The following is a 16,894-nucleotide window of genomic DNA, read 5'->3' on the forward strand; positions in this document are numbered from 1 at the left end:
TACTTTTGTTCGACTTTCCTGTTTCATGGCAGGGACATCTGCCGAAGACCAGTCGAGAGTCGACACACTTTCTGAAACATTTTTCAACAACCGCTGGAAGTCTCCGCCGAGCTCTGAAGCGTCGATGATCCGTCCGAAGAGTCCACGCGCCGGGGGCAAACAAATGTGCGGCACAACCACCGATACCCCGGTGCGGCTGGCCGCGGACGATGTGAATTCGCTGGACAGAGCCGCGTGAGCCTGAAGCAACCGGTGTCTTTTTTCTTTTTCTTTCCCGTTCGGTCCTCTGCTCCGCCCGTCTCGCCTGGACCTGGTCTCTCCGTCGAGATAAGGAGACAGGTTTGAGAAGGCAGGAGCCATCTTTGCTCGCCTGACCCGGTCTCTTCGTGAGATAGGAACGGGCTAGAGAAGGAGGAGTGATAGAATGGGAGAGGGACGCCAATTTTTATTTTCTTCATTTTATTTTTTCCAAGTCAGCCCATCACAACGCCGAGAGTTGGGCACGCCCTGTGAAGCGCTTGGGATGGGCTCGTATCTATATGCCTTCTGTCTTGTTGCAGGTGGGCATGGTACGGGCCCGAAACTGCGTGGAGGGTCCCTTGCTGAGTCTGGACCTTTTCGTTGGTGCGGGGGATTAAGATGCTTCCGAGGGAGCATCGACTAACCAGACCTTGAGACGGACGAGTAGAGTGGGAGAGATGGGGAACCGGGAGGACAAATACGCAGTGTGACGATCATTCATTGGAGACTGGCAAAGGGCGCTAGCACAACGGGGATTTTGTATCCTGACAACTGTGGAGGGGTGTGAATGCCAAAGCCTAGCTATAGTGTGATATTAATGTTAATATTGCCTATACTCGGTGCTTGAGATGTTTCTATCCGATCTCTTGCAAAAACAGCTGTGAACGGTGGTTGCTACACAAACAAGCATTGAGGCGGTATTCCCGTGCTGCCTACGTTATCATAAGTAGGAGGTCGAGCCGACACTTACGATCCAAAGGTGCTACCTGAGCTGATGTTCATATCCTGATTGCACGGAAACTTGGAATAGTTTGTAGTTATACCGTCCTGCGTTGTAGAGTGTGCTGCAACTAAAGCTGAAGCTGTAGCCAGGAAAAGCGCAGTAGCTGCTGTTGCAGTCGCAGCTAGGTTGATACGGACGTACACGTTGGCTTGCAAACTGGTTTGGTCTGCCTCAACTGTTGGGTTTATTTCAAAGAAACAGTTTGGCGGTCCGAACTTATCCTCTTCATCCATCCTACTCACATTGATGTTGAGTTCCTGAGCTTGTAGCATCTCGACCGTCTTGTAAGAGTGTTCACATCAAGAGATGTGAGATGGGGAGGGGGGCAAAAGAGGAGGTGATGCCTGCCTACCCACTACGTACAACGGCAAATCTGAAATAAACACAAACAGAACCAAAGACTATGAGCTAGTTTTCTCTGAAATTCCAAGTGGAGACTCCGTTAGCTACGATTCGTTACGCTTGGCACGTGTGCTGTCCAACTGCGAAGCAAGACTTGATAATAACCCTTTTGCGCTGCAGCTGCCACATACGACCATACCCATTGGAAAACTCGGAATCCTGTCCGCGTGCGCGTCGGACGCTGGATACTTAGGGGGGAGGGGCATCCATCGAAACCCCCGGGGCAGAGCGACTGGGTGGCTGGGAGTTTCTTCAATCTTCATAGGGGTTGCTGCTGATGACCAGGGGACGACTGCGTTAAGGGTCTGATCTTCTCATCGCCTGTCAGTAATTGCCTGTTGCCAGGCTGATGTCAACAGTGCACAAAACCACCGGATTTCTGCTCCGAACCCTTTTCCAAGACGCGAAACCAAATCTAGCCGACTACTTCTCTAAGCCAGAGTTGTGCCGAGTAGATTTCTTGATCATTGACTGAGACAGGCTGGAACAGGCATAGACTCTGGGTATTGTTAGCTTTCTGCTATGCATTCTCTCGCATTCTAGAAACCCTTGGCGAATGGAAGAGTCAGTGGCTTTGTGCCCTTGTCAATTAGCAACTACTGCCTGGCAACGAGAAGATCAGGCCCTAAGCCTTGGCTGCAGCCATTCGAGTTTAGTGGCACGATGGTGACAGCTTCCCACTGCGGCTCCCAAAGCACTCGGTTGGTTGGCTGGGCGCAAGGCAGCAAGCTTTCAAGTGCCTACCTAGGCAACCCCCCAGGTTCCAACTGTCTTTGTAGCAGATGGATGGCCTTGGTAAAACCAAGGTTGCCGAAACCTTACGCTCTGAGTCACAGCCTTATTTCCTCCCGCTGACAAGGTAGAACCTCAAGTTCAGGAAAGCTCTCCGCGTAACATGGCTCTCTAGAACATTGCCAGGCCATAGGACAGAAGATTTGTAGGTACCTAGGTGTCTGTAGATGTATCGAGGTGAGGTAGGTGGGTTGTGGTACTTACCTTGTGGCTCCACCTACCTACTTGGGCAGGTACCTACGTGCCTACCTAGCTTGGTCTAGCTACCTGGGCAGGTAGCTTGGTCTGATCACCTACCTATAAGATATCTACTTCATCGACTTTCTCCTTTCTCTCTTTTCTTCCTCTTCTCTATCGAGCTTCGGCAACCTTAGTCTACCGTGTTTGCGCGATCATCTCTTTGGCGGCGATCAATCCTACCTGTTCAGGCTTACGACCTTGATAGACTCCGGCGCGAGTTTTATCTTTTTTATTTACTTTGGATTCCTTCCAAGAAAACAATTTCTCACTTCAGAGTTTGCTTGTGGCAGCTAGTTGACTTGCCTTTCCCTCCGGGGGGGGGGCCGTTTTCATTCGCTTCGGCGTCTGATAGTCTTCTAGTGAAAGCAGTAGCTCTAGTGTTTAGTTGTTGACCCGGTTGGTGAAGCCCGCAGGCTGGCTGGTCTTCCTGTAAGCACCCTATTTGCTCAGTAACCAAAATGAACACAAACTTGCCGCTGCCTGTCAGCAGCGACAAAGTCGACAGACTCTGCGAGAGTCTGCGAAACAAACTAGAAAATGCAGATCCATACACGCGGGTTACAAACCGCGATATTGAAATGTATGAGCGGAACTTTGCGGAGCGTGTGCCCAGGAACATGGACGGCCGCGTCGACTATCTTGACGACGGGCAGGCAACCCTGGGGTGTCGGCGAGAGGTGATGAAGGAGATTCACCAAATTATCCAACGCGACAAGGATCTTCAAAAGATGGTGTGTAACGATCTTTTTAAGAAGACACTCGCATCTGCGAGATGCTGGGCGGTATTATTGACCATGGAATGGACAAACCTTGTCGAATTCCGCGATAGTTTGTGCGCTGGTGATGCAAAACAGAAGCAGAGAAGTCTCCATGGTTTCCTGATGGCTTGCTGCAACGTGGGCGGACTGATATGGTGGAGTAGGTCTCTTGATATCACTCATCTGCATCATCATCCCCATTCTCATCCCCATTCTCATCCCGTTTTTACACGACTAACGGCTTGCAGTGAGCGAGACACCTACATCAACAAAGGAGCAGATTTGGTTGCGCAGTGGAGCACAAAGGGAAGCGGTACGTAATTTCTGCAATTCTATCATTTCCAGTCCCTATTACTAACATACCTAAAGGCCCCAAGACGAGACGGTTTCCGGTGCGTTCTGACGCACTCGGCGATCATAGAGGAGTGTCATATGTGCCCGTTCTGGTCACTTTCGCGGCGGACGGAGATACAGCGTACCGTCATTGCGCCTCTCATGGACATTTTGGGCCTTGAATTTTCTAACAGAATCTTGGGCATACTGGAACAAACGACCCCAGCAGGCGAAAGGACTGCGCCTGGTGATTTCGACCTCCTTGACTCACCGGCAAACATGATTACTCTGAGTAATCAGCTTCACAAGTTGTGGGACGATGGGGTGTTTGGCCTCGAGCCTATTCGCCGCCTACAACAATACAAGACCGTTGAGAAGCCAGATTCTCAGGAGAAACCTGGAAGTGGGCCGTCTGCTGTGAAAAGAGGTGCGGAAGCATCCGAACACCAGCCGCCGCACAAGAAAGCGGCAGGCAAACAGACTAAGTCTGTCGACCAAGAGAAGCTCATGTACGGAATCGAGCTTCGATTCCATTGGCTCAGGAAGACCACGTTGGGAGGGCTTGATGACAGCCCTCCTACGGTTGATGCAGATCCACGAGAGCTTTGGAAAGAATGGGACGCGGACAACGTCCGCGACAACGCACATGCGACGCCACTGGATAACGGGCATACGGTTACCATCTGGTCGGATGACCGCAGAAAAATCCCCAACTGGGACCTCGTATCTATTCAGTGGCTTGCCTTCAGACTGCATCGATTGTCTGGAGCCGCCAACGTCGACCTTTACGCTCCTCAGAAGGACCAAGACGATGACGAGGCCCTGGCTGCCCGAGTCCTCCAGGCAAAGCGCGATGCAACAGAGATGGTTGCAGAGAGGTTGGGATTGAATGCCGATGAGCTTTGGGCCGATCCCCGGGGCCCCTACTACGTGCCACCTGAGAATCAGGGATTGGACGACGACTAGAAGTCTGACGACAATCACTCGGAGGTTAGCGGGCTGGAAGGTATCACGGCTGGCATGCGCGGGCTCGTTCTGTCCCCTAGAGCAACTGTACCATCTGCTGCATGAGCTTTATGACGAACATTTTGGAGGCTGATGAGACTGTAATTCTTCCCGGACAAGCGTGCAGTTATGATATCACCGGCGAGGACCGAGCGAACTCTATGTTTTCGTGCACCCAGACTAGGCGGGGGATTCCTAATGCCCAACCTAATTGGCTCGAAGTTGAATTAGCGTAGGAGAATCTCGGAATTCGCAAGCAAAGCGATTGTATGCTACGCCTTATCATTGAGTCGGGATGTCTTGTAAGGACCCAAAAGATGCACCGTGGGTTTGACCCATATTTCCGGTGATTAGACCAAGTTCTTGTAAAACTCCATGACGCCTTCCGATGCTTCGCTGTCCAGATCATACACATAGACTGTACAAGTGGTGTGTCGGTGCCTTCTGTCGGCAGCCCCCCTTTCCCTCCTCTTCTCTTCCGATTCTTCTTACTTCTTCTGGGCCGCCTCCTGCTCCCTCCTGTACTGCTCGTTCTCAACTTCACGCCAGTCCTTGGGAGCAGGCTCGTTGCCGTCGGTTTCACCCCTGCCGCCAGCGAAGGCCGGGCGCCCGGCGTAGAGCTGGTAGCCCTTGCCGGCCTCGGCGTCGTTCATAGTCTTGTAGTTGACGGGCATATTGCCGCGGAAGCGCTTGCGCATGTCGACCATGCCGCGCTTGCACTCGCCGAAGCCCTTCTTGAGCTGCTGGCACTTTGTGGGGAGGGTCTCGACGAGGGGGGAGCGAAGGCAGTCGGAGGCGCTGTTGCGCTGGACCATGACGCACTCGGATTCCTGGAGGCATTGCGCGAGGGCCTCGCCTGGGTAGGTCAGTACATTGATGCTGAAGACTGCCCAGGGTTGTGGGTGAGGGAAGACATACGCAGTTCTTTGCAAGAGCTAGGCATGGCGGCGACGGTGCTGTGGCATTCCCTCGGTGGATAGACACAGATGCGAATGGTGGTGCGATGGACCTTTGGAGCTGTCGGAGCTTCGAGTTCGCGACGAGTAATACCGGGGAAATTTTCAAACGCCCTCTGATTGGCCGAGAGCGTGTCGCAAGGACCCGCTCCCGTGCAGTGCAGCGGTTTGTTTCTGCAAGGTGCAGAAGGCCGCCAAGGTTGATGTCCCCTGCAGTCCTTCAATCAAGAAACTCCACACTACCACCGAGGTACCTATCTATCAAGGGTCGAGACCCCGTCGCCCAACCATGGGTGAGCACGCGACGGAGTCCCTGCCCCTGACACAACTGTCAGATCGGTGATTGGGTAGTAATTGGGACTAGGAATTGGGACAGGAGTATTAGCTGATACCCAAGTGTGCTGTGACCTTGGACCTGGACCTTTTTGGGAGCTTCTTGCTCACAGATCATTGCTGCATCTCACATGTGACATCACCCTCACTCGCATCGCTTCCTCCCATCCTCTCTTCCACCTCCGTCCACCTGTAGAAACGCTACGGTGACGGTGACACATTTGGCGCGAGCGCCAACGCAAATCGCCCTCGTCCATCGCTAATCCGGAATTCGGAACATAAAGCTTTTGTTGTTCTCGGTTTTGCGAGTGATTATGGCTTGAAATCCCCCTCCTTCTTCCCTCCTAGACATACCTCGTTCCGTTGCGCCACAGCTTTTCTTTTTTTCGACTAATCTCGTTCCAACCAAATCGCGTACCACGATGGCCATCCCTTTCATCGGTCGACTAAATATGTAAGAAACCCTCGAAGCCCGTTGAGCTTAAGCATCTCCCTCCCCTCCTCCCCATCCTTCGTCTCCCCCCCCCCCCCCCCCACGGGCTGTAGTTCGCGGATAAGACGTGACCTGGAACTGATGGCATTGCGCAGCATTGAATATTTGGCTTTGGTAGGGTCGTTTCTCCTGGTCGGACTCGAAGCTATCATCCGCGTCTTGACTCTGGCTCTACGTACGAACTTGCGCCTTCCCCAAAAGGTGGCGTCCTAGCCAGCTAATCCGGTTTCTCGCAGCTTCGCCACTCATCCATCTCTTCTATAGAGCTTCCCGTCGTCTCTTCCACCGGTTCTCCGCCCCGGCGAACAAGCGCGTAGAGCAGCGTAAGAATTGTTGGTGTCGTAGAGGCCGTTCTACCCTCGCGATGCGACTGGGCTAACCGCAAGGGGTGTTGTGCAGCAATCTCGACGTCCGTGAGAGACGCCTCTGACTTTGTCGACCTCTGCCACCTGTATGGTTACGAAGCCGAGGAGCACGTCCTTCAGACCAAAGATGGATATCTTCTTGGCCTACACCGCCTGGCCTGGAAAAAAGGAGAGGAGGGGCAGAAGGTCAACAGTGGTCCCGGAAGCTTGAAGAAGAAGGTCGTGTATCTTCACCATGGTCTACTGATGAACTCGGAAGTCTGGGTCTGCTTGACAAGCGAACAGCGATGTCTTCCTTTTGTGCTCGCTGAGCAGGGCTACGATGTTTGGGTCAGTGTTCCACCTCGCATTCGTTTGAACGCAACGCTGATGGGTATTCAAGCTTGGTAACAACCGTGGCAACAAGTATTCCAAGAAGTCGGTACATCACTCGCCCAAGTCGCCTGAATTCTGGAACTTCTCCATCGACGAGTTCGCTTTTCATGATATCCCAGACAGCATCGCTTACATCCTCGGGACGACGGAGCAGGAGAGCTTGTCATACATTGGCTTCTCACAAGGGACTGCGCAGGCCTTTGCCACCCTTGCAATCCACCCAAAGCTTAACCAGCAGGTCAATGTGTTCATCGCTTTGGCACCGGCCATGTCACCTGCCGGCCTTTCTAATGGAATCGTCGACGCCTTGATCAAGGCCTCGCCTCAGGTTTTGTTCCTCCTCTTCGGTCGTCGATCTATTCTCAGCTCAGCCACCATGTGGCAGTCCATTCTCTACCCTCCCATCTTTGTTAGATTCATTGATATGGGTCTTTCCTTTTTGTTCAACTGGCAGACGAAAAACATAACTCTCAGTCAAAAATTCGCCGCATACCCGCACCTCTACTCTTTCACCAGTACGAAGAGTGTGGTTCACTGGTTTCAGATCATTCGGAACAAGTCTTTCCAGATGTACGACGACGACGTCCACCCCCCTGTCTCGATTAGTTCCTCGAGCAAGTACACCAAGGTCGCCAAGTATCCCACGCGAAACATCAAGACGCCCATCGTCCTTGTGTACGGCGGCAGCGACTCGTTGGTCGATATCAAGGTCATGATCAAGGAACTCCCACCGCAGACTGTAGCTACCGAGATCCCTCATTACGAACACCTTGACTTCCTGTGGGGCCGCGATGTTGATGCCCAAGTCTTTCCTCACGTCTTTGATGCCCTCGACAGTTTCACGGATGCTCTGCATACCAAAGAGGAGTACGACCGGTACCAGCTCGCGAGACAGGAAAGTCTCCTGGGCTCTGGGAACGCTTATACTAAGCACGCATACAAGGAAAGCGATGTGTCTGCTAGTGATACCTCAAACACTGCGGACGAGGGACAAAATGGCAACGGTCTCGACACGTCCTCCCCACAGAACAAGACTCGAGACCGCCCCTCGGCAATCCCATCACCCCATCACACCACCAGGATGCGGACCCCTTACTCCCAGGTTGTGAACGAAGACGGATCACCGTCGCCATCCCCGGATAGACCCAGCAGCCGTGCAGCTGAGGGGGAAGAGAGGCCCGACAGCCCACTGGACATGCGTGATTCGCCGACAGCCAAGCTTAAAGGTATCGGCGTCCGACGAGGAAGTGGAGGAAGCCATCTCAGTCTGGACAGCATGCGCGAGGGTCGAGGGATAAGTCTTGGCACGAGCAAGGCTCTAGGAGGTGTAGTCACTAAGAGCCCGATCGATGCTAAGGGGCTAGGAAACGCCAAGGCAGACGAAAACAAGAGTGGAAAGAAGAAGAAGCGTGTGACAGTTGCGCCGTAGAAGAGAGTGTGTAGGATTTTGTCTGAACCTAAACATCATTACGACGCGTGTAGTATATTTGCTGTAAACGAATAAACGACGTGGCGTAGATGATTGTTCTGCCCCAGAACTTGCTTGCCAACTTCTAAGCACCTGGGTGACTCCCCTGTGTTCTTCGTTTACACCTACCCCTGCGGAGGTTTCAACATTCAACGTCGTAATCAGGTTTCCTACAATCGTACCAAGTCTGAAAACTTTTGATGGCACAACGTCCAATGACATAGAGGGTTTCTTGCGTTGTGGTTCAAAGTATATCGTCCCGTAAGTTATGCGTCCCCAAGGTCGGTCTGTCTGCCATGCTGTGCAAGTAGGTTAGAGTGAGTGACCAATGGTCCAACCAGGACCCAGATGGATGGATGGCTTCATGAGAATGTTTATCAGAACGATCCTCACTGTGTAACCAAGAAGACGACTGATATGTTGTCGCCCATGGTTCAGTGGAATCGTTGTGAGCTACGTTCACAAGTACCCCGTCGCTGTTGAAGCCACACTGTATGCGTCCTATTAAGCTCGATGACCCTTTTGGGTACGAACGCAAGTCTGAGGCAACCTATCTCCGTTACGAGAGGGGGAAACCTATCTCCGTTACCAAAGGGTAGAGGTTTAAATTGGCCCCTCCCTCCCGGCATTCCTGGTTTGATTTCTCGATTCTACACAGCACACAAATCTCGACAGGTTTGTCAGACAGACCAGACATCACGAGTCCAACCACCACAACCGACCATCCAACCACTCAACCAAATAACCAAAACAGCGACCGTTAAGAATTGCGGACATAATGGGTGCAAAGAAGTACCTCGAAATCGTTCTGACCCAGTACGGGTACAGCTTCGAGAACCCTCCTCCACAGGAGGTCGTAGACCAGCTCAAGATTGAGTACGCCGAGTGGATGCCAGCCTTCTGCTACGAGGAGCCCATGAGCAAGTACTGCGAAGGCGTGCCGTCGTACTACATGTACCGCATCGCCCTCGCCCCCAACGTCCTCTTCGTGGCCCTCTTCGGCCTCGCCCTCATCGCTTTCATGGCCACCTTCGCCGCCACCCGCCGCGGCCTGGCGTTCAACATCGCCATGGGCCTGGGTGTACTCACCGAGGTCGTCGGGTACATCGGGAGGATCATGAGCTGGACTAACCAGTGGGAAGAGTCCGGCTTCATGATACAGGTCTGCGCACTCACCACGGCCCCGGCGTTCCTGGCTGCCGCGATCTACCTCTGCATCCGCCAGATCGTGACCGCCTTCGAGCCGAAAAACTCGAGGATCCCGCCCGAATGGTACACCAGAATTGTAAGTTACCTCTGCCCTAAGCCCTACGTAAATGGGACGCACCAGCTAACCAACTCTCAGTTCATCCCCTGCGACCTGACCTCTCTGGTCCTCCAGGCCGTTGGTGGCGCCCTCGCTTCTGTCGCCCACCACCGCAACGAGTCCACCAGCACAGGCGACAACGTCATGCTCGCCGGCCTCGCCTTCCAGGTCTTCACCATGCTCCTCTTCATGGCCGTTGCCGCCGACTTCGGCCTGCGCACCTACCTCCGCGCCCGCGGCGCCCACCTGCCCAACCTCTCCCTCACCCTCGACAACCACCCGGCCATGGTGTGCCTGCGCGCCTCGCGCCGCTTCAAGGCCTTCCTGGTCGCCCTGAGCCTCGCCACCGTCTGCATCTTTGCCCGCTGCATCTTCCGCGTGATCGAGCTGAGCGGCGGCTGGACCGGACCCCTGATGGCCCGCCAGGACCTGTTCATCGCCTTCGAGGGCGCCATGATCGCCACCGCCGTGCTGGCCCTCAACGTCTTCCACCCGGCCTTCTGCAGCAAGGAGCTGCTCAACCCGCCCCCTCGCAGGGAGATAGTCAGGAGGGAGCGCTCGGAGCAGCCGGCCTTCAAGATGGTGAACTTTATTATTGATGAGAACGAGGTCGCTGCCCAGGACGCCGCCCAAGACACCACCCAGGACACCACCCAAAGAGACCCCGCCCAAGAAGTCTGATGGTGCCGGCGTCGATGAGGGCGACCTCGAGGGATGCTTTGCTTGTGGCAAAGATTGGAGGGGAGGAGGCTATTGTGGATAAGAGGTGTAATTGTTAATATTGACACATTAATAGCACGAACAGCCCCGATTGGATAAAAAGTCTTGGTGCAGCTGAGAGAAAGTTGGTTGTCTTTCACTCTCGAAAATGCTGTTTGCTCCAGGCGGTTCTTTTTCATCTGATGCAGCAGTGAGAGACATAAATACAGAGCAGGGACATAAATGTACATAATAAATACAAGGCACGGAAGGAAAGGAACATGCTTCTGTTTGGTTTCCTACACAACCATTTTGCCAAAGTCCAACAGGCTGTAATTGATGCGCTGGTTATGCCACAGAGTATGTAGTCACAGACTCCAAAAAAGAAAATCCCCCCCATCGCCAAGTGCCAATGCAGCCACCTCCGACGTCACAGTAGGTACGTAGACACCATCGTCAAATATCACCACCGGCAATCAAGTTCAAGAGTCGGGCGTAGGAGGGGCTACCTTCCACCTGCTGGCCCATCTCGATACCCGGAGGTGACACAACCAAGATCACATCCATTCCACGTACATCTATCCACCCAATTGCATGCCTTTCCCGATCACTCAAAAACGCTGAAAAGCGATAATGGTCAACGGAATTGGAAGTATGTGGATGTATTTGGGCAGTCGCCAAGACACAACATCGGATCCGTTATCAAACGTACCCCCTGTCATCATGTACACAGACCACAAGGCCATTGTTGATCTGATGTCACGACGCGTCCAAAATCTTTGTGATCCGAGTTACCTCGTCAACTAAAAACGTTAGCAAATAATGTCTCTGAAGGTCTAAACGTAGAACCTACAGGGCAAAGTCCAGAATTCCTCAAGGGTTCGAGGGAAGCTGAAGATTTCGACTCATGTGTTGGGATCAACCAGGTGAAGTATGAGACGAACTTGAAATTGCATGTAGCCTTGGTGATTCCAAATGGCCCGTAGGTTCCTGAAGCGTCGTTGCTTATTGATGTTTCTAGATGATGTTAGTTTGTAAACATTGGAAAGAGGCAGGAGGAACAAACCTGGCAGAGATCCTCATGTCGGCGCCCGCCTTTAGGTCTTTGATGTCTTCATCGAGCTGGCTCGTGGTTGCTTTCAAACGTTGAAATCCATTCGAACCAGCATGTTGTGAATGTTAACCACCAAGTTGAATCCATAGGCGATCTGTTGATCCTTGGGCAAAGAAGCGAAATTGTCGCGTGCCTCTGAGAGTCAGAGTGCTCGTCAGAAAGCGGTGGGATGTTGCCACCGGAAGACATCTTCGAGGATGGTGCTGTGAAGGACGTCTTGTGGTGGGTGGTGTTGTGATGGATGATGATGTGATAGATGATGATATAATGAATGATGCTATAACGAATGATACTGTAATAGATAATGCTGTGATGGAGTGCGTAGGATCAAGACTGAGCTTGGCAAGAAATTCATGTGGATGTGGATGGATGTGGATGGAGTTAGGAAGAAGAAGAGGTGGATGGGAGTGGTGGGAGAAGGGGTATTTATTAGCAGGGAGACAGGTTGGAGAAAGGTCTCGAGCATAAGCGCAGACAGGATAACCCGCAAGAACGACCTCTCATCCCTGATTTCACCAGTACCTTGGGTAGGCAGTTGCGCCACTTCAGGTAGTAGGTAGGCAGGAGCCACAACGGTATGTCATCCGGGTTTCCGTGAAAGCAGGCATGACTGCCACCACCTGCACAAAGCGATATATCCCCTGCCAACGCCGACGTTGGCTCTGTTGTCGTGGGTGACCTTGGAAAAAAAATCCTATATGACTGCCACGGGTTAGATATCTCCTATCCTTCTCCGCAGTTCGTGACCTGCCACTTTCCAAACGTCCACACTTGCAATACATATGTTCTCTGATTTATTGATACGCAAAATCGCTACAAGACATATTGTACGCCATGTCACCAGGCCATGAGATGTGCAGGAGCTGGAAACATAATTTAAACTGTTTATGTAGGGCTAACCAACTGCTCTTTTGAGACGACAGCAAGCACTCAAAGCTCTGTTGTCCTTCAATTTACTCTCACTATTGGAGAGTGGTATCTCCACTCAGGTCCATTTTTTTGTTGCCTACTTGCCGTTTTTCCATTGTACCTATGCCTCATTCCTGATGTTTACATCAGGTTGAATCACTTATCAAAGTAACGCAAGGAGGGGGTATCGTGCGAACGCCATCCGAGGCCCTTGAGCTGGCTCTGAAGCCTGAGCTTAGGGTACGCGGGGTATGTAAAGACGAATGAAATGAACAATATTGCCTGACGCCAAAGGAAAGGGAAACGAGCTTTGTACTCAATCAGGTGCTTTTAGGGGGGTATTACGAATGATTGAGAGATACGAGGAGCCATGCCGGTCCAGTCATATCTGCCGTCATCTAGATCGAGACGTTGCCAAGAGGCAGGATCTTTGACGGATCGCCGATAAAGCGATTGCGATAGTCGACAATGCCTTGTGCAATGCTGGGGAAGTCCTTAATGTTCTGCGATCTCATCTCTTGGAGCAGCTTCCGCAACCCCTCATTAAACTTTGCCCTTTCAGGCCCTTCGTATGTAGTACCGCCAAGCTGGAGGAGGATTTGGTCGTCTAGAGCGTGGGGGGACGACCGTCAGCGCTCAACATGCTTCGAGAACATGCGACGTGGTCATTAGTCCGTGCGGGGTGAAGGCGACCTACCCGGCAGCTTCATGGACTCGAAATGCTGGTAAATGCAGTCAGCACCCCTGGGACAGTCGCGGCTGGCCAGCTGATCTGGGCAGATGGGGAGGTTCGGGTCGATCCTGTTGCTGTAGGTGAGGGACCGAAGCCCGCCAGGGACGGTTTCAGCAAATTTGGGATGGTATCGGTAAGCACGGAAGTACTGGAGCGGACTCTCGTAGGGGGTGAAGCGGTCGGCGGTTGAGGGCTCAGCAGTACTATGTGTAACGGGCAGGGCCTGCCAAAGAAGTCAGTTGTTGAAGTGTGCGCGTGGCGTGAAACGAAGTGTACTTCTCTCACGGCATCAACTCCCTGCTCAGGAGTCGACTCATTGACTCCTAGCGAGATCTGCTCAGGGATTGGTGAGGCTCTAAAACTTTGTTGCTGCAAGTCAGTGTCACTATTGACTAGCGAGATAGAGCTGTCAGCCGCGACTAGACTGAAGGATGGAGACCTTGTCGCCACTGCGGAAGTGGTGTTGTCAGGGGGTTTGGAGGCACCTGAAGAGGGCTCTCGGTCTTGCTCCGAAGAACTCGACTCATCAGACTCGCCCATGACAACATCAGAGGCATCATCACTTGTAGCAGGCTGAGACTCCTCGTTATTACCTACGACCTCGTGGTTGGCAGGAATCTTGGGAGCAGCAGACACTGGGCTTTTTGTGGAGGGTGGGTCTCTAGGGGGACTTGTTGCGGCTTTACCAATGACCGCGACTTCTCGCAGAGGAGTAGAAGCCTTCCTATCATGTTCCGTCGAAGGGGCCTGGGAGGGGCTGATGACCGCGGCGTTGGAAGCTGCAGCAGTTGTACCGACGCTCTGGTCCACAAGGGCTGCTGCGGCGGCAGGCAATGGGCTTTGTGCCTTGGGCAGAAGTCCTGTCGCTGCCTGAGTGACAACTGGATCGACTGCACGTTGATTAGCCATCTTTGCGAAAGGTGTATGTAATCGAGCCGAGGACTAACCAGAATTGCTCTTGAGCTGATTTTGGGGCTCACCCGATTCATCAGAGTCCTGGTCGAGCTGCTCCATCTGCTCAGCCAACTTCTGCTTCTCCGCCATCTCCTCCTCAATCTCTCTCTCCAGACGAGACATTTGCGATTGAAGAAGGCGAAGCTTGCTCCTCTTCGCCTGCAAACGACTCTCCATAAGAGGAAGATTGGTGCTGACCACGCGGAGCTTTTGGGCTCGGCTCGAGTCATCCTTGACGCGCTTGTCGGACAGCTTGGGTAGGCGCATGGAACTACTGGGTCCGGCCATTGCCGGAGACGTCTGGCCGTGGGGATGGTCAGATGCACTGGATGCATCCATAGACTGAACTCGCCGCATGCCTGGCTTACTACTCTCTGAATCAAGAGTAGTGTCTGGTGGCTGTCTGTTGGACTTCGGAACACCTGACTGGTTGCTCATTGTAGCCTTCAGCTTGGCGCGAGCTTCAGCTAGGGCAATCTTCCGTTTCATGGCCTCTATCTGTTTATCCATGACATCAATATGGGCTTGCTTTGGCTGAGTACCTGTGATACCAGACTGAGGCGTGACGACATGGCTCGGAGCTGGACTAGAGAGCTGGCGCTGGCGAAGACCTTCTGTTAACGGGGGAAAGTCACGGAAAGACGCCGTCTTTCGAGACGGCGTGTCAGTGCGTTGGATGCTCACTGGATCGTCCGTTGGAGACCCTATCTCCATCTCAACATCCTCGTCGTCAGAAGCATCACTGACATCGATGACAAAGGGCTTGCTTGGCTGTGTGGGGCCAAACGGCCGCTTGTTGGCATTCAAGCTGGACACGAAGTCAGCTGCGACTGGTCGTTTCCGCTGAGTAACAGAGGCAGGTTGCGGGGTGGCCATGAAAAGACCAGGAATAGTCGACGCAGGGGCAGTTTGAGGAGCCGGTTGCTGCGAGAGACCAGCCTGGGCATTTTGCTTCGCAGACGGACCGGTCGGGGCGACAGCGGTTGCTGATAAGGATCTCTGAGTCGGTGATGCTGGGGATGTCTCCTTCGACTGAGCCGCTTGCAATGATCCCTTTCGTTCTGCGGCCTTCTGAGCTCGAGCTTCGCGGGACTTTTGAAGGGCATCGAGTTTCTGTTGCTGGACATTTGTCTTCTCGCTCGTACTCGCAACCTGTGTACTGCTGTTAGGCGCCGACGATCCGGGCTTTGCGCCCTTTGCTGCCAACAGACGCGCGATCCGATCTTTTCTCTCTTCCCCGGCTGATTTAGCCGCCGTGAACGACACCGGACCCGTAGGTTTCGATATTGCTGCTGGTACAGGCGTACTGGTAGCCTGAGAGCTGGACTGGCCGTACGACTGAGAGAGATCCGGTGGTTGTGTAGTAGTCGAGAGACCAGGAATGGTACTCTGGCCTGGGGTGCCCGGATCCAGTTTCAGTTCGGCCAAGAGGTCCTTGACAACAGTCCTATCGATGCCCTCGTCGACAAAGTCCTGCTGACGGATACCTAGCGGCCACAAGCTGAGAATGGCGGACCGGGCTCTTTGCCGAGCATCCTCCATGGCTTTCTTGCCCGACTGCTGACCGGCGCTGGCCAGCGAAGACTGGGAAGCCTGGCCACGGAACATGTGTGTCTGCGGAGAGCTACTGTGTTGGTTATTCGCTTCAATGTGCGAGTGTACTTCGTGAGGAGACAGGTGGGGGGAGTAGGATCCGGACCGCTCTCGTTCTGTCTGTTTGTCAGCCGCGATCCAAAATAGTGTTCTCGTGGGATACATGCCATCGATGCCAGAAGCTGCGGGAGTCTTGATCCCGTCATCTTTCGCACTGCCGTACCAGGCCGCAGTTGCGCATCCAGTACTGTTGCTTCCGTTCTGGCCGGCCATCTTCGCAGCCGCCCGTGAGTCTCCGTCAGGTTGTTGGGCACTGGCACCGGGAACAGTCTCTTGCGGCTCGTAGACATCGTCAAGTTGACCGTCGCTTAGCTCGCCCTCCTCGGCATCGTCACTCGTTGGCTTTACAAGGCCCTTGGGCGCAGTAGGTGGAAGTACCCTCGAGGCCATAGGTGCCTGGGGCTTGTTTGCATCGTCCGACTGGTAGTACTGCGCTGCTGGGATGAGGTTGGGCCCCTCGCGCGGAGGCTGCCACGTTTGTGGGTAAGGAACTTGAGATGCCACCGGCGGTTGCTGTTGCTGCGGCTGGGGCCAACCAAAGCCTTGGGAATGACCATAGCCGAGACCTGGAATCATCGGTTGGTTCTGATCGTACGAGTCTGGTACGGGAGGACGGGCATCAAAGGCGTTCGTGTGCGGAGGGTAGGTTGTCGTTGGGGGAGGAAAGGGCGGTATGGTTGGGAAGTAGGGTTGCTGCTGTGCAGGTGGCGCCTGCCCCGGGTATGGTGAGTACCCGTATGGATAGTAATTGTTCATCCTGGAGGACTGCGACCGTGATTGCGCGATTGGAAGCGACTGACTGCCAAATGTAGGTCACTCAAAAAGGACGATGCCTCGGAAGGGCAAGTGCGCGGCGCGCGCAACTGGCAGCCACGTAGGGATCGAGGTCTGTGGTTGTGGATGCCGCCCCAACAATCCGTCGGCGGTCCGTGGCTTGTTGCGCTAGAATCGCTAGAACAACAAAAGCAGGCAAATAAAATCC

General features: G+C 53.5%; 5 protein-coding genes across 5 annotated transcripts; 3 read left to right on the forward strand and 2 right to left on the reverse strand.

Moving 5' to 3' along the window:
* Positions 1-2,916: 2,916 nt before the first annotated feature.
* Positions 2,917-4,515, forward strand: GLRG_02447 (uncharacterized protein; the record flags this gene model as incomplete). Its single annotated transcript, XM_008092456.1, has 3 exons — positions 2,917-3,376; positions 3,465-3,529; positions 3,586-4,515. 3 exons carry the CDS (start codon positions 2,917-2,919, stop codon positions 4,513-4,515), a joined length of 1,455 nt encoding a protein of 484 aa, XP_008090647.1.
* Positions 4,516-5,042: 527 nt separating this feature from the next.
* GLRG_02448 (uncharacterized protein) lies at positions 5,043-5,497 on the reverse strand (the record flags this gene model as incomplete). Its single annotated transcript, XM_008092457.1, has 2 exons — positions 5,043-5,410; positions 5,473-5,497. 2 exons carry the CDS (start codon positions 5,495-5,497, stop codon positions 5,043-5,045), a joined length of 393 nt encoding a protein of 130 aa, XP_008090648.1.
* Positions 5,498-6,265: 768 nt separating this feature from the next.
* GLRG_02449 (ab-hydrolase associated lipase region) lies at positions 6,266-8,505 on the forward strand (the record flags this gene model as incomplete). The annotated part of the gene is made up of 5 exons (XM_008092458.1): positions 6,266-6,297; positions 6,402-6,511; positions 6,573-6,659; positions 6,736-7,031; positions 7,084-8,505. 5 exons carry the CDS (start codon positions 6,266-6,268, stop codon positions 8,503-8,505), a joined length of 1,947 nt encoding a protein of 648 aa, XP_008090649.1.
* An 817-nt stretch (positions 8,506-9,322) lies between these two features.
* Positions 9,323-10,531, forward strand: GLRG_02450 (RTA1 like protein; the record flags this gene model as incomplete). The annotated part of the gene is made up of 2 exons (XM_008092459.1): positions 9,323-9,829; positions 9,890-10,531. 2 exons carry the CDS (start codon positions 9,323-9,325, stop codon positions 10,529-10,531), a joined length of 1,149 nt encoding a protein of 382 aa, XP_008090650.1.
* Positions 10,532-12,970: 2,439 nt separating this feature from the next.
* On the reverse strand, positions 12,971-16,488 carry GLRG_02451 (uncharacterized protein; the record flags this gene model as incomplete). Its single annotated transcript, XM_008092460.1, has 4 exons — positions 12,971-13,179; positions 13,270-13,528; positions 13,591-14,195; positions 14,253-16,488. The coding sequence occupies 4 exons, from the start codon at positions 16,486-16,488 to the stop codon at positions 12,971-12,973; spliced, it is 3,309 nt and encodes a 1,102-aa protein (XP_008090651.1).
* Positions 16,489-16,894: the final 406 nt, after the last annotated feature.

The sequence above is a fragment of the Colletotrichum graminicola genome (assembly GCF_000149035.1).
Source record: "Colletotrichum graminicola M1.001 genomic scaffold supercont1.5, whole genome shotgun sequence".
Taxonomy (NCBI): domain Eukaryota; kingdom Fungi; phylum Ascomycota; class Sordariomycetes; order Glomerellales; family Glomerellaceae; genus Colletotrichum; species Colletotrichum graminicola.